Source organism: Dioscorea cayenensis, chromosome 16, assembly GCF_009730915.1.
Source record: "Dioscorea cayenensis subsp. rotundata cultivar TDr96_F1 chromosome 16, TDr96_F1_v2_PseudoChromosome.rev07_lg8_w22 25.fasta, whole genome shotgun sequence".
Classification (NCBI taxonomy): Eukaryota; Viridiplantae; Streptophyta; class Magnoliopsida; order Dioscoreales; family Dioscoreaceae; genus Dioscorea; species Dioscorea cayenensis.
The window spans coordinates 2,887,497-2,901,394 of record NC_052486.1 but is presented as its reverse complement, the minus strand read 5'-3'; the positions used below and the strand labels follow the sequence as shown (position 1 = coordinate 2,901,394).

Below are 13,898 nucleotides of genomic sequence, written 5' to 3'. Positions count from 1 at the left end.
GGTCTTTGCACTCACATGTGTGTGGGCTACGTTGTACCACGGGCATGTACATCTTTGTTAATACCTTCATCTATGACCGTAAATCCTGTTAGGTTAACAAGATGTCTTACAGACGTAATTCAAAGGAGTGTGTGCCTTCTGGATGGAGACTCCGTAGATTGCATAGCTTAGTTTTGCCTCAAGGAAGGATGTGCCGATATATTCACAACCAACCACGACTCCTGTTGAATGTCAAATAAACTTTTTTTATTATCAGGAGTCTATATTTATCAGAAATCAAAATTATTAGATGCAGCATAAAGGTTCCGTAGTCACATTACTTGCAAAAACATAGAAGTCCCCCCAAAGCTTTGTCAGAGTAGCATACACTGAGAGAATGATCCTCATCATGCTCCACTACATTTTTTGATATGTACTTTAATCACTGAGAAACTTTAGCAAACTATTCAGAAAAAAAAAAAAAATCAAAGAAGGAAATTAATTCAAGAACTGTAACACCCCAAACTTTTTCGCAAGTGCTCTTGATGCATCTTTTTGTTGGTAATGGTGGAAAGCAGAGGACAACGGTTAATTTGAGTAAGCTGCGACAAGTACAAGGAGAGTTTCAGTTCAAGTCACAAACAAAATTAAAGAGAGCAAGGAGAAGGGGAAAAACTCAAAACATACAACATTTTGATCCCTTTGTTGTGTCTTTAATTGCTCATGCCTGCCTTGCAAGATCAGAGAACATTCTCAAACAATTTTGAGGTTCATTCATCAAGTCCCCGCCAGACAAATATGTAAACCCATCCTTTTTTGGTCCTCCCGTTAAAATCAATAACGTAACTCGGTTGAATAAGAATTCAATATGCTTGCAAGTTCTCATGTTGTCACATCTATGAAATCTTCCGCATGAATCTGTTCATTGTTGAGCTAGAATCCAGGCTCCAAGATTGGTTCATTAGTTCACTGATTCTGAAGGAGTTGGAATTGTGCGAATAGATGAAGTTTGTGAATGAATCAATTTCGTCAGTCTGAATTGTAGCAGATGGTTACGCCATTGCTCACCCAGCATATCCACATAGATCCTGTTCAATGTCAATTGGGAATTAATTATTAATAGCAATATTTTGGTACACATGAATCAAATGCAGAATTATTAGATACACTACATAGGTTCAGTCACATTTACTTTAGAGCTTCATGCAGAATTAGAGACATGTCTTATCGTGCTCCATTGTATTTTCAGACATTCTACTAAATATCCCACTCCCAGATATCTGCATACGTGTGTATATATATATATATATAACTAACTCAGAGGAAACTCTCATATATTGTTCAAAAAACTAAGCAATTAAGGAAAGTGATTATTAAACATTTGCCATGCTATTTAATCAATCCACATAACACATCATGTAAACTAATTAAGCAGTAAAAAGTAGAAGGATATCATCTAGTTTCCAGCTCAACTCACATTGAAAATTAAAAAAAGCATGATGAAGGAAAGAAACTCCAAAGCATGGCAGCATGCTTCTCTGTGCTCTTGCAAGAACGGATATGGAATTCATGATCCGCATAAACCATCAACTCAAATTGAAGCCATGTAATTTGAAATCTCAAACTAGTGTGCAGGTCAGTCATGGTATCACATTTTCTTTTTGTAAACATGTTTACCACCATTCCTCCTGTGAAAATAAACTCAGTGAACACAAATACATCACAATTCTAAAGATAGAACTTGCTAGTGATGAGCTTAATTTCAAATCATAAAGTAGATGGATAAATAAATGAAAGCAGATTGAAGGAATAAGAATATTAGAGATGCAATGAGCCATACCAGTCATGCATGTCTGCATCTCATTAAACTTCAGGCTTTCATCCCCGTCTTCATCTGCATAAGCCGCCATAAGAGGTAAACATCATAATTTAAGGTATTCAAAACAGAGGAGAGGTTTCATGCATGAGTCATATACATACCAGTTGATATCTTCATCAACGTTGGTTTGGTAGGAAAATGGATCCTTGGTGTACTTTAAATACATACTTTTGTTCTCTGCATATGCTTCCAAGCGAGGCACTTGCTGGAGGAAAACCCAGTTGGGATGCCCTTTCAAACATCCCTTCAATTCTTGGGCACTGAACATCAACTGCAAGTAGAATTGATTATCGTGAAGCTTTTCGTGTTGTTGGATGAAAGAAATCAGCCACTCAGGAAGACTCTTGCCAGCTGTACCAACCATTTTCAACTTCTTCAGAGATTCAAGCTTCTCGACACACTTCAGCATTGGGCAATTGATAACTGCCAATTCTCTCAAGGCACTGAGATTAGAGAGCCTTGAAAGGTTGTGAGCTCTTACAATTGACAATTCCTGGATGAGATTCAAGCCTCTTGGAAGAGCTTTAAGTTTGGGACAGTTGTTAATGACAATTGTCTTGAGATGGGGGAAGAGCAATAGATTGCTAGATTCAAGCTTGTTGTCTTCTTCTCCACTGATCAGTGACCATTCCTCCCAATTACTCATGTCGCTGAATTCTAAGTATTGAAGCTTGGGGAAGGCACTTTCAGCAGGTTCACCATTTCCTAGAAATTCAGGACCGATCGTATCTACTGCAGTTGCTCCTTTAATCTTCAGATACTTGAGCTGAGGTAGTTGGCCAAGTGGGGGAAACTGAGGGCAGTTGGAGCAATTTATAAGTTTCAAATAAGTTAATTCAAGAAAAGCAGGACTAATTGAAGTGGGTGTCATCCACTTTGGATATCGAGCCCAAAATAATCTGCAATTGCTAAATCAACAAGGCTTGTTGAAGGGGATAACTGATCAAAGACTTGTACAATCTTGTCCATCTCTTGCTGTTGAACATGTCCACTAATATTGCGTGTGCAACATAGATGCAATTCTCTAAGGCTAGGCTTGTTTGAGAGCACTAAAGCACTTTTACCTCTTGCTTTCTCCAAGTTCTTTATGTCAAGAAAACTGAGATTTTCAAGCATTTGCAGTTCTTCTAGGTCACATCCCACTCCTTCATTAATACCATTGTTTCCTATGATAAATCCTGACAAAGAATTAAGATGTTCCAACTTGCCTATTCCTTTGGGCACATAATTCAAAGGCGTGTGGTGAAGAACGAACCTCCTCAAACTGCATAGCTTAGTTATGCTTCTAGGAAGGATGTGCAAAGATTCACAATAGCTTAGCACCAAGGATTGTAAGTTAATGAGGTTTCCCAAAAATTCTGGTAGTTCGCATATCCTTGTATTGTATAAATCAAGAAGCCTCAAGTGTACTAAATCCCCAATACTATCGGGGATATTCTCAATCCTGTCACCATTGAGGATTAATAGGCGCAAATGCTTGAGGCTTCCAATCACTGATGTGTTCAAATTTGGAGGGGTCAATAATGATAATCTTCTAAGGGAATCAAGATGTTCAATAATCACGTTGTCCCTTTCACTTGACACTGTCAGACGTCGTACCTTTTTAATTGAATTAGTGTTTCGTGCATCTTGTGGATCTCCTAAAAAGTTTTCATTGCCTGCTAAAGCCTGAGCAAGACCTCTCAACAAATCATGCATTGTGCATTCGGACATATCGACATAGTCTAGATTAGGTTGTAAGAAACTCCTCCTAATTAATTCCATGTAATAGTCTTTAGCAATATCCTCCATCGATGCATTTCCACTTGGTTTTATAAAACCTTCTGCAATCCATTCATGAATAACTTCTTCACGCTGAAATTCATGACGTTGAAGAGAACAATAGAGGAAACATTGTTTAAGAGCAGAAGGTAAAGTATCATAGCTCAAATATAATGCTCCACGGAGCTCTTCTGGAAGTCCAGTAATAGTCCATGCATCGCTATTAAGAACATTCTCCCATTCTCTCTTATTTCGGTCTTTTGTTAGTAGAACACCGGCAATAGCTTTGATTGCGACTGGAAGACCATCGCATTTCTCAACGATTTGCATCCCAATGTCCTTCAATCTCTGCATATCGCTTACCTCATTATTTGTGAAAACTTTTTTACAGAGTAATTCCCAACCAAAGTCCAAAGACAATTTATTGACATTGTGGATATGAGCTGCCCTCATTTTCATAGCAGTATTTCTATCTCTTGTGGTAACCAAGACTCTACATTTTTTTGTTGCTATTTGTAACAAACTTTCAATTAATTCAATCCATACATTCGCATCCCAAACATCATCCAAAACCAAGAACAAGCTCTTCTCATGCAGAACCTTAGAAAGAATTTTTTGTAACTCAGCGATTGTCATTGACTCTCCATAACTATCCCCAACATTCCTTATGATTTCTTTCAGCAAGTCAGTCGTTGATGTCGAAGATTTTGAAACCCAAATCCACGAATGTAACAAAAAATGATCATTTATCTTTGAATCATTATAAATTTGTCGTGCAAGTGTAGTTTTGCCTATACCCCCCATACCGACAATGGCAAAAAGACGGCATTTCTGTTCATGAGGAGAGATCAATAATTCAACAAGACTCTTGGTTGAATCTCTGATATCCCACCCCACAATGTCAGGTTCAGGTAAGGAGGAACTCTGACGAGAAGAAGGTTGATGATTCACAACATATGCATCACTTGAGTTAGAAGAAGAAGAAGTTATGAAGTTAAACTTATCTTTGTCCGCAGATATCTCTTCTAACTTAACATTGAGATTCTTAATTTGATCAGCAATCTCATACCGAAATGGGACACTGCGCACACAAGAGAACAGAGGAAAGTTACAGCAGCGTACCCGTGTTGAAGCAGCAGCACTTGACTCAGCCGGCTGAGAATGTTGATCATCATCTTGCAACAGCCGCATACCCTGAATCATACAAAGATCAATGATGTCCTCAGCATCGTACATCAAATCTTTCAGCTCATCCACCCAACCTTGGACAGCCTCGTCTTGTATCCTTCTTCTCTCCGCATCCTTGAGCACACGTGCCATCCTCTCCATCCTTCTCCGGAGCCTTTGGAGGTCATCTTTGACACCTAACACCATGATGGCCTTCTCTTCAATGACATTAGCCAGCCTCTCCACCAGCTTTCCAGCAAAAGCATCCACAACCATCGCCATGATCTTCTTAAGTTCTTGGAAGACCAGCTCTCAGATTATGTTGATGACTTAGTGAGAAATTTGATGGACCAGCCTCTGAAATGCAACCAGGTTATTATGTAAGAAGATAAGATTAATGATTAGAATACTACCACTTGCACACCTCGTGAGAAATAAACAAATTGTGCTAACTCCCAAAATGCAGGTCACTTGCCGGACAGCTTGAAATTTAAATTAAATTAATCATTCAATCAGTAAATGGTTACAAATCTACTGTACCACTTGAAATATAATAAATACGGAAAAAAAATCTATTTTCACAGCAAACAATGGCAGGTGAGTGAGATGTATGCCAATCCTTGGATGCCTTCCCAACGATAAACAAATCACTCAACTTGTAAATCATTGCACATTATTTTATCCTGTTATGTTATAATAATCAAACCGTAGTAAGGGCATGTTTGACTGCAAAATTAAAAAATTTGGCATAATTTTATTATGTAGGAGGTGCAAATGATTATTACAGAAATTGTGGCATATTTTATTCTTATAGAATAAGTGTTTGGTTAACAAATAAAAAAATTATGGAAACTGGGCGATCGATTACCAGATCATCGGTGGACCGGTGGCCGATCGCCGGAGGTCGGTTGGACCACCTGTGGCCTGTTATCGGAGCCCAGCCGGTAGGTGACCGGACCGCTGGTGGACCTGTGGCTGGCCGTCAGAGGTCGGCCAGACCACCGGTAGACGGCCGATGTGTCATCGGAGGCCGGTCAGACTGGTGGCCGGTGGCCGAATGCCGACCGGATCGTTGGGGCCTGTCGCCGGAGGTGGACCGGACCACTGGCGGCCGATCGCTAGAGGCCGGTCGGACCAGTGGCCGGTTGCCAAAGGTTGGCTGGACCATCGGTGGACCGATGGCTAGTGGCTGGATCAAAACCAAAGGAGAGATTTTTTGCAATGAGAAAATATTTCACTAAGAGTGGAATATTTTTTTATGCCATAATACATATATTATGTCATAATTTTATATTCTAAAATAAGTACCCAAATAACCAATATGACATAATTCTCAGAAAATGTTAAATTATGCCATATTGTACGGATTATGCCATAATTTATGGCTATCTAAACAGGACCTAATTAATTGCATGGTTTAAGATATATTTTATCAACTAAACATGATGTTAAATTACATATTGTAAACCATTGAACATAATGTATTATATTATATCACATCAAGGCCTTATCATGCCATAGACAAACTCAATTGTTAATTGAAGAAATTAAAAATTCAATTAGCATGCCGGCCGAGATAGGTAATTGGATGTAAAACTTTTTCTATAATATTTTAGAGAAAAGAGATATATGTATGTTTTAATTCTTGAGGTCTTTGACAAAGCAAAGTTACAAATATGGTTCTTCAGCTTAGTCCGCAATAAATGAGAGAACTTATGTATTAAAGCTCAATCACATAAGAAAGAGAGAGAGAGAGAGAGAGAGAGAGAGAGTGCTACCTAGTGCAATAGATTGTTATTTGAATGGTGAATAAATATATAACCTAGGGTCAAATCTTTGGAATAGTAGTACTGTTATAATACTGTGTAAATATTATAATAGAACTATTTATTGGGTGACGTTATTTTCTTTCTCTCCAAAGTTGTATGGCAAGAGATTTATTAGTTTGATTTGGTTATAGAAAATCTTCCGGATGTCCACCTAATAGGATTCTAATCATTGCATATGACGTTTGCCTGAGTTAATAAATTTGTAAGGAGTCTGCAAGTCATTATAATTGGTGCATCACCGTATCTGTCTTTCCTTTGAATACTGTGTGGTTGGCACTTGTTGCCTTTATAAAAAAAATTAATTAAAAAAAATTGGTGGAATACCTCAATTATGCCATAAGCTACGTTGAAAATGATTTCTTTCATTATCTACACTTTTCATGCTATTACAACCTATATAAGTTCAACTCTTCTTTTTTTAAAAAAATAAATTTAAGACCAAATAAAAAAAATACAAATGTTATTTTTGTATATACAATTATAAATAGTGAACTTTTGATATGGCCCTTTCTATAAAGTTATATTCTCTCAATAGTTAGTTTCTTTTTTCGTTTAGATTTAACATCCTATCCACGCACTTAGCAAGACAGGGGAGAACAAATAATAATTATAATCAACATTAGTTTGTTTGATATTTGGTATCAGTTTTGAAAAAAAAAAATTATAAGATTTGCTTTGAAGTGATAATATTCTCGGCTTAACTACTTATGTTTTTACTTTATATTTGTTTTTTGGACTCAAAAAATAGGTTTTTTCTCTAAAAAATGATTATATTTTATGCACTTAAAATTTTAATTTTTTTAAAATAGTGTTTATATATATATATATATATATATGAAAATCAATAAGTCACGTCAAAGATATGTACATTTAAGGAATTAATATCTCAATACATCTGTACCTTCACCTTCTGTGAGTTGAAAGTTCAAACTTGCTTCCTCAATAGGATATGAATTCATCATATAAGAGACCCAGTACCAATAGATCAAAAGGTCATGTGTTTGTTTATATTTCTTAAACTTACTATATTGGTTTTTTTTTTTGTTGCATCAAGGCGTCAATGTTTTTGCACTAAAGCGTTTTTTTTTTCAACCCAAAGTGTGTACATTTTTGTACTTAAAATACTTGGATCTTTGTGTCATACCCCGAACTCGGCTCGCTGGACCTAGTGTGGGTGAAACCAAGTATGCAATATTTCAGAACTATTCTCACAACAGAAAATACCCTCAAAATTACAACTTGACCCTAAATCTGAGGAAGAGAATGCTCACCCCCAATAACAAAAGTGAAACAAACCCTTGATGATGAGACTTTTCTCCCGTCCTCGCCACCAACACCACACGCAAACAGAGAGAGAAAGTTGAGGCTAAGCCTCACTTTTCCTAAACGGCAATATAATTATCTAAATCAGAAGGAGACGAAGAGGTGGCTAGGGTTTCAAACTGAAAACATAAAATCAATGGCTAAAATTAAATATAATATCAATGGCTAAAATTAAATAGGGGTGGCTCACACTTTGGATTTAACTAATTAGAAGCAACTTGGGAATTAATTAAATAAATTAACAAAGCACTGTGCATCTAAATCATTGGGCAATTTATCATATTGTATTATGACAAAGACATTACACTCACATTGTTTAAAGTGTGTTAGTTGTCTGACATTTTAACTTAACTCTTAAAGAAAGACTCACGAAATGTTTTAAAAAAACAGCCATAGGAATGACTCAATAGGTTGTCCCACATTCCAACTTAATTGTTAAAAAAAAAAAAAAAACTCAAACAAAAGATTTTAAAAAAATTAGTAGCACTTATAATTCAATTGTTAAGAAAAGGAATCAGTTACAAGGTGCATAACTTCGAGACATTAGCCGTACTGCGAAAGGGCTAGTGTAGGAAGTTCAACTCCCGTTAAATACGTACTGGTGATTATTAGTCTCCTGTTATAGTTATGAACTTGCAAGTCCAAACTTCGTATCATTGGGTAAAAGTATATGAGTTGAACAATCAAATCTCGACCCATGGTAAACTCCGGAAAAGACGTGCTACTTTTGTCAAAAAAACTATTTTTAGATTATAGCATATATATATATAGGAAACATGATGGAACTTTTTTTTTCTTATATTGTTAGCAAATTTCTGATATTATTCTCAAATATCCATTAGCTTATTGAAATTTAAATTAAATTAATCATTCAATCAGTAAATGGTTACATATCTACTGCACCACTTGAAATATATTTAATACAAAAAAATTCTTAATTTTACGGCAAACAATGGCAGGTGATTGAGCTGTATGCCAATCCTTGGATACCTTCACAACGATAAACAAATCATTAACTAGTTATTGCACATTATTTTATCCTATTATATTATAATAATCAAACCGTACTAATTAATTACATGGTTTAAGATATATTTTATCAACTAAACATGATGTTAAATTACATTGTAAACCATTGAACATTAATGTATCATATTACATTACATCAAGTCCTTATCATGCCAGAGACAAACTCAATTGTTAATTGAAGAAATTAAAAATTCAATTAGCATGCCGGCCGAGATAGGTAATTGGATGAAAAACTTTTTCTATAATATTTTAGAGAAAGAGATATATGTATGTTTTAATTCTTGAGGTCTTTCACTAAGCAAAGTCACAAATATGGTTCTTCAATTTAGTCCGCAATAAATGAGAGATGGAGAGAAAGAGAGAGGCTCACTAACAACCACTGGCTAGTACAGTGGATTATTACTTAAATGATGAATAAATATAACCTACGGTCAAATCCCTAAATTGGCAGTACTATTGTAATACTGTGTAAATATTGTAGTAGAACTGCAATAACATGCCATACTAGTAATTAAAACATTTATAGTTAATTATAGTCGGTGAGTTGTATGCCACTTCTTGGACACCTTAAAAATGATAAACAAATCATTTAACTTGTAAATCAGTGAACATTGCAATAACATGCCATACTAGTAATTACATAGCTTAACTAAAACCAATGGCATCGGACAGACCAAAGAAAGACTCGATGAGACCACCGTGCTAAACAGGATAAATGTGATATAGCCTATATGATAGCTCTTGCTTGCCTTGAAAGTGATTGACAAACTACTCATGCAATTAGTTTTGAATTTTTAGAGTGTCTATGTGTCCTGCCGCATGTAACTAGATGCATAGTAGCTCTCCTCATCGAAAAATTTTCATCCAAGATTAACACTAGGTCATTCCAATTATTTTTTAAATATTACATTTTTAAAAAATATTTATTTAAATGCGTATTTTTAAAAATATTTACCAAAATACATAAAAAGTATCATGCATACTACTTGCATGGTACTTTTTGCACATGATGTTTTTTAGTTTTTATTTTAATTTTATAATAAGTTTTTTATATAATATTTTACATTTAGAACCTTATGAAAATTTTAAATTAAATTTTTTTTCTCACAACACTATTTAAAGTTTAGGTAGAATATCATATTTAGTCCCTCTAATATAGTAAATCTGCCATTTTGATCCTTCTAATATGATGTGTCTCTAGAAGGCCCTTGTATTTTAATTTTTGAAAAATATAAGTCCTCATAGGGATCTCCTAGGGGAAAATTATATTAAAAAAAGACTTATATTTTTAAAAATAAAAATACAGGGACCACTCAGGGATAAATCATATTAGAGGGATGAAAGAAGCAGATTGACAATATTAGAGGGACTTTCTACCTAAATTTTACAATGGTTTTTTTATATAATATTTTACGTTTTAAGTCCTTATAAATTTGTTCCATTTAAATTCTTTCTCACTATCCTATTTAAATTTTGACAGTTAAAACTTGAAACAATCAAATGTTATGGCGGACAAATTTGTGTTTTCTTTTAAATATTGTTCCTTTTTTAACAATTCCCAATAAAAAAAATCATTTTCAATTCAGTCATAACAAGCACATATTATATTCTAAATGGATGAAAAGGATTACATATATTATAAAAGATTACAACAATCATATATTACGAATGACTCTTAGACCAAGTGCATTAGGACAATTCCGACGATTATGATCTTCATTCCGACAATTGTTAGGTTTGATTGTTCTAATTATTTGTGGTTGCAGATTTGACCACCCATTTAGATTTCTAGTGATTACAGGTTTGACTGTCGTAAATCTTACAATTGTCAGATTTGACTGTCCTAATTATTGGTGGTTGTAGATTTGACTGTCCATTTAAATTTCTGATAATCGTAGGTTTGTGAGAAAGAATTGAATTAGAAAAAGTTATAAGGACTTAAACGTAAAATATTATATAAAAGTCATTGTAAAATTTAAATAGTTTTGTAAGAAAAAAATTTAATTTAAAAATTTATAAGGTTCTAAATGTAAAATATTATATAAAAAACCTATTATAAAATTAAGGTTTAATTGCCGTACAGGTCCTTGTAATTGTGTACTTTCCACTCTTTTAGTCTTTGTAATACTTTTAGGTATATTTAAATCCTCATATTTAATCGAGTTGGGACTTTCTTGTCTACGGCATAGATGGCGTTAACTTTGTCGTTTCTTTTGTGCCAACGTGACTTTTTTTTATTACGAAATTGGGTGACTTAAAAGTCCCAAATCGATCAAATATAAGGACTTAATTGTATCTAACGGCGAATGTGACTTTTTTTATTACGAAATAGGGGGACTAAAAAGTCCCAACTTGATCAAATATGAGGACTTAATTGTACCTAACAACGAATATTTAAATGACAAAGTTAATACCATCTATGCTTCGGACTAGAAAGTCCAAACTCGATTAAATATGACAACTTAATTGTACAAAAAATATTACAAGGACTAAAAGGGAAGAAAGTACATAGTAACAGTGACCTGTACGGCAATTAATTAAAAAAAAAACCTAAAAAAAATATGAGTACCTAATTTAGTCCCTCTAATATAGTCAATTAGTCATTTTGGTCCCTATAATATGATTTGTCCCTAGAAGATTCCTCTCTCTAATATAATTTGTCCTTAGGAGGCTTTACATTTCTCAAATATTAAAATAGAGGGACCTCCTAGAAACAAATCATATTAGAGGAACCAAAAAGACAAATTGACTATATTAGAGGGATCAAATAAGGTATTCTACCAAAAAAAAAATACCATGTGCAAAAAATATTATGTATCCCATAATTCACCTACAGAGTAGGAGATACAGGGTGATAGAGAAAACATGACTAAAATAATTTTATATCAAGGATACAAAAGGACATTGAATGAAGTGATGGTCAAAAGATTCAACCACAAAGTGGTAAAGCATATAAATAATTGTTGGATGTATGTTACATCTCCTGATGGCATGATTATCAAGTGTGAATATCTTGTTATTCTAGATTAACCAATTGAAAATGTTAATTTTTCGGGAGCATGATCCTTTTCAAATGGTTGGGGTCAAAAGGTAATGTGGGCAATATATGGATTTGGTAGAGAATATTCCATTTGAGTCCAAGCCCTAGAATGTAGAGCCATTGTTGTTGAGGTAAAGGTACCCATCCAGGCATGAATGTGAGAAATAATAGGATCACTTGTAATAGAGATGGTAGGAAGGATGAGGTAAGATGGTACACTGAGTGATGCTAAAAGTCTCAAGCAGATATGATTAGGTGCGCATCCATAACCAAAAAACCATTCCAAAAGAGGATGGAAGCTCCATCATTAATGACAGGAGAAAATAGAAGATCAAACATCAGGAAGACTACTCAAGATCCCATTCTTGTAGTATATATATATATATATATACATTGTGTGTTTGATGAGTATAATTTGCATTCAATATATAGACTTTTTTTAACTCATGATGAATTACATGTGAATTATTTTAAACCAAATTTACTTATAATATTATTGTTATTACATTGTAGGGAAGAAAGAGAACGATTAGAAGGAAGTACACAACAAAACTACAAAATTGGAGAAAAGAAGAGCAAAGTTTCAACAAAAAATAAATAAGCAAAACAAAAAGTCTAGTGCCTAGGAGCTACAATATCAAGAGGTGCAAAACAGAAAGTATAGTGCCTAGGCGTTACCTTGATTTCAAGTTATAAAAAGGGCTAGTGTTTGATAGGAAAGGGAAAAAAGAATTTCATAAATCAAAAGGCTAGGAGTGAAGATTTGATGAAGATTAATTGTCAAGCTTTAGTTTTTAGTTCTCATTTGTTTATTTGATTATAAACCTTGTTAATATGTCGAGCTTTGCAATTATCATGTTCTAAATACCTTTTTATAGGGCTACAATGTAGCCGGATTATGAAAACTTAGATTCATCTTTGTTTAATTCACTTGACGGTTGTTTTAAGGTTATGTTGGATGTTTTAATCTATACTTAATGCTTGTGATTGTTTAATAAAAAATTGCATGCTTGGTAATTCGATTTGAGACCGATAGGTGATAATTGAATTAGGTTTTGATTGAAATATCATACAATCATCAAAGATAGAGATATTTATGAGATTGTATGTATCATTATAAATTTTTAGAGTTTAATGACTTCCATAGATTTCTAGTTATCTCAGAGATGATGTTAATTTATCTAATGCAATATACTATTGATTCTTGAGAAAGATTAATAACTAATTTAGGAAAATTTGATAACAACATAAGAAATAAACATTAATTGATTGAACTAGACAATCTAGGTGGAGTTAGTATAGGTGAACTCAGAAACCCAAAGAATCTCTAAGCATTGATTTCTACTCATGTAACTATCTCTCTAGTCCTCGAATTAGATCTTTCTAAATTAAATTTTTTCAATTTAATTAATCAAGTAGAATTAGGGCTAAAGAAATTTTGGTAGTTGTTAGTTCCGGCGATGTGGTTTGTGGTTTAGTGAACACTCACAACACTCAAAGAAAAACTCACACAAACCAAGCAAGAAGGAGACACACAAGATTGGTAACCCAGTTCGGCTTCCTCTCGCCTACGTCTGGGGGGCCAAGCCCGGAGAAAAACAATCCACTAAAAGAGGTGAAAATACATGAGTACAAAACACTTGTCACTCACTCACTCAACAATAATGAACACTACCCTCTCTAGATTGTCTGGTGCTCACACACTCTCCTCCAAGAGTTCCCCAAGAGTCACACCTACAATCTACGAGCAAGGTAGCTTATATAGACGCCTCAACGTCCCAAATATAGCACATACCTCTTTTAGAATCTCCGCGGCTACTAATTTAAAAACCTGCCGAAATTAGCTGTTGCAACTCCTGTTGTAACATGAATTGCAACATGGCCCTGACTG

At 34.4% G+C, this 13,898-nt stretch overlaps 1 protein-coding gene across 2 annotated transcripts; it reads right to left on the bottom strand.

Annotated features, from left to right (window-relative positions):
* Positions 1–323: 323 nt before the first annotated feature.
* On the bottom strand, positions 324–5,136 carry LOC120279513 (putative disease resistance protein RGA3). Of its 2 annotated transcripts, XM_039286443.1 has the most exons (6): positions 1,960–5,136; positions 1,820–1,873; positions 1,457–1,667; positions 1,172–1,259; positions 667–1,067; positions 324–581 (listed from the first exon to the last, which is right to left on the bottom strand). In XM_039286443.1, exon 1 carries the CDS (start codon positions 5,066–5,068, stop codon positions 2,726–2,728), a length of 2,343 nt encoding a protein of 780 aa, XP_039142377.1. In that variant the 5' UTR covers positions 5,069–5,136; the 3' UTR covers positions 324–581; positions 667–1,067; positions 1,172–1,259; positions 1,457–1,667; positions 1,820–1,873; positions 1,960–2,725. The 2 variants fall into 2 exon arrangements, with proteins under 2 accessions (XP_039142377.1, XP_039142376.1); XM_039286442.1 differs by lacking the exon at positions 1,172–1,259.
* Between the last annotated feature and the right edge of the window lie 8,762 nt (positions 5,137–13,898).

Excerpts from the sequence above, each read along its gene's own strand:
- LOC120279513 (XM_039286443.1), bottom strand. The coding sequence starts at position 5,068 with ATGGCGATGGTTGTGGATGCTTTTGCTGGAAAGCTGGTGGAGAGGCTG.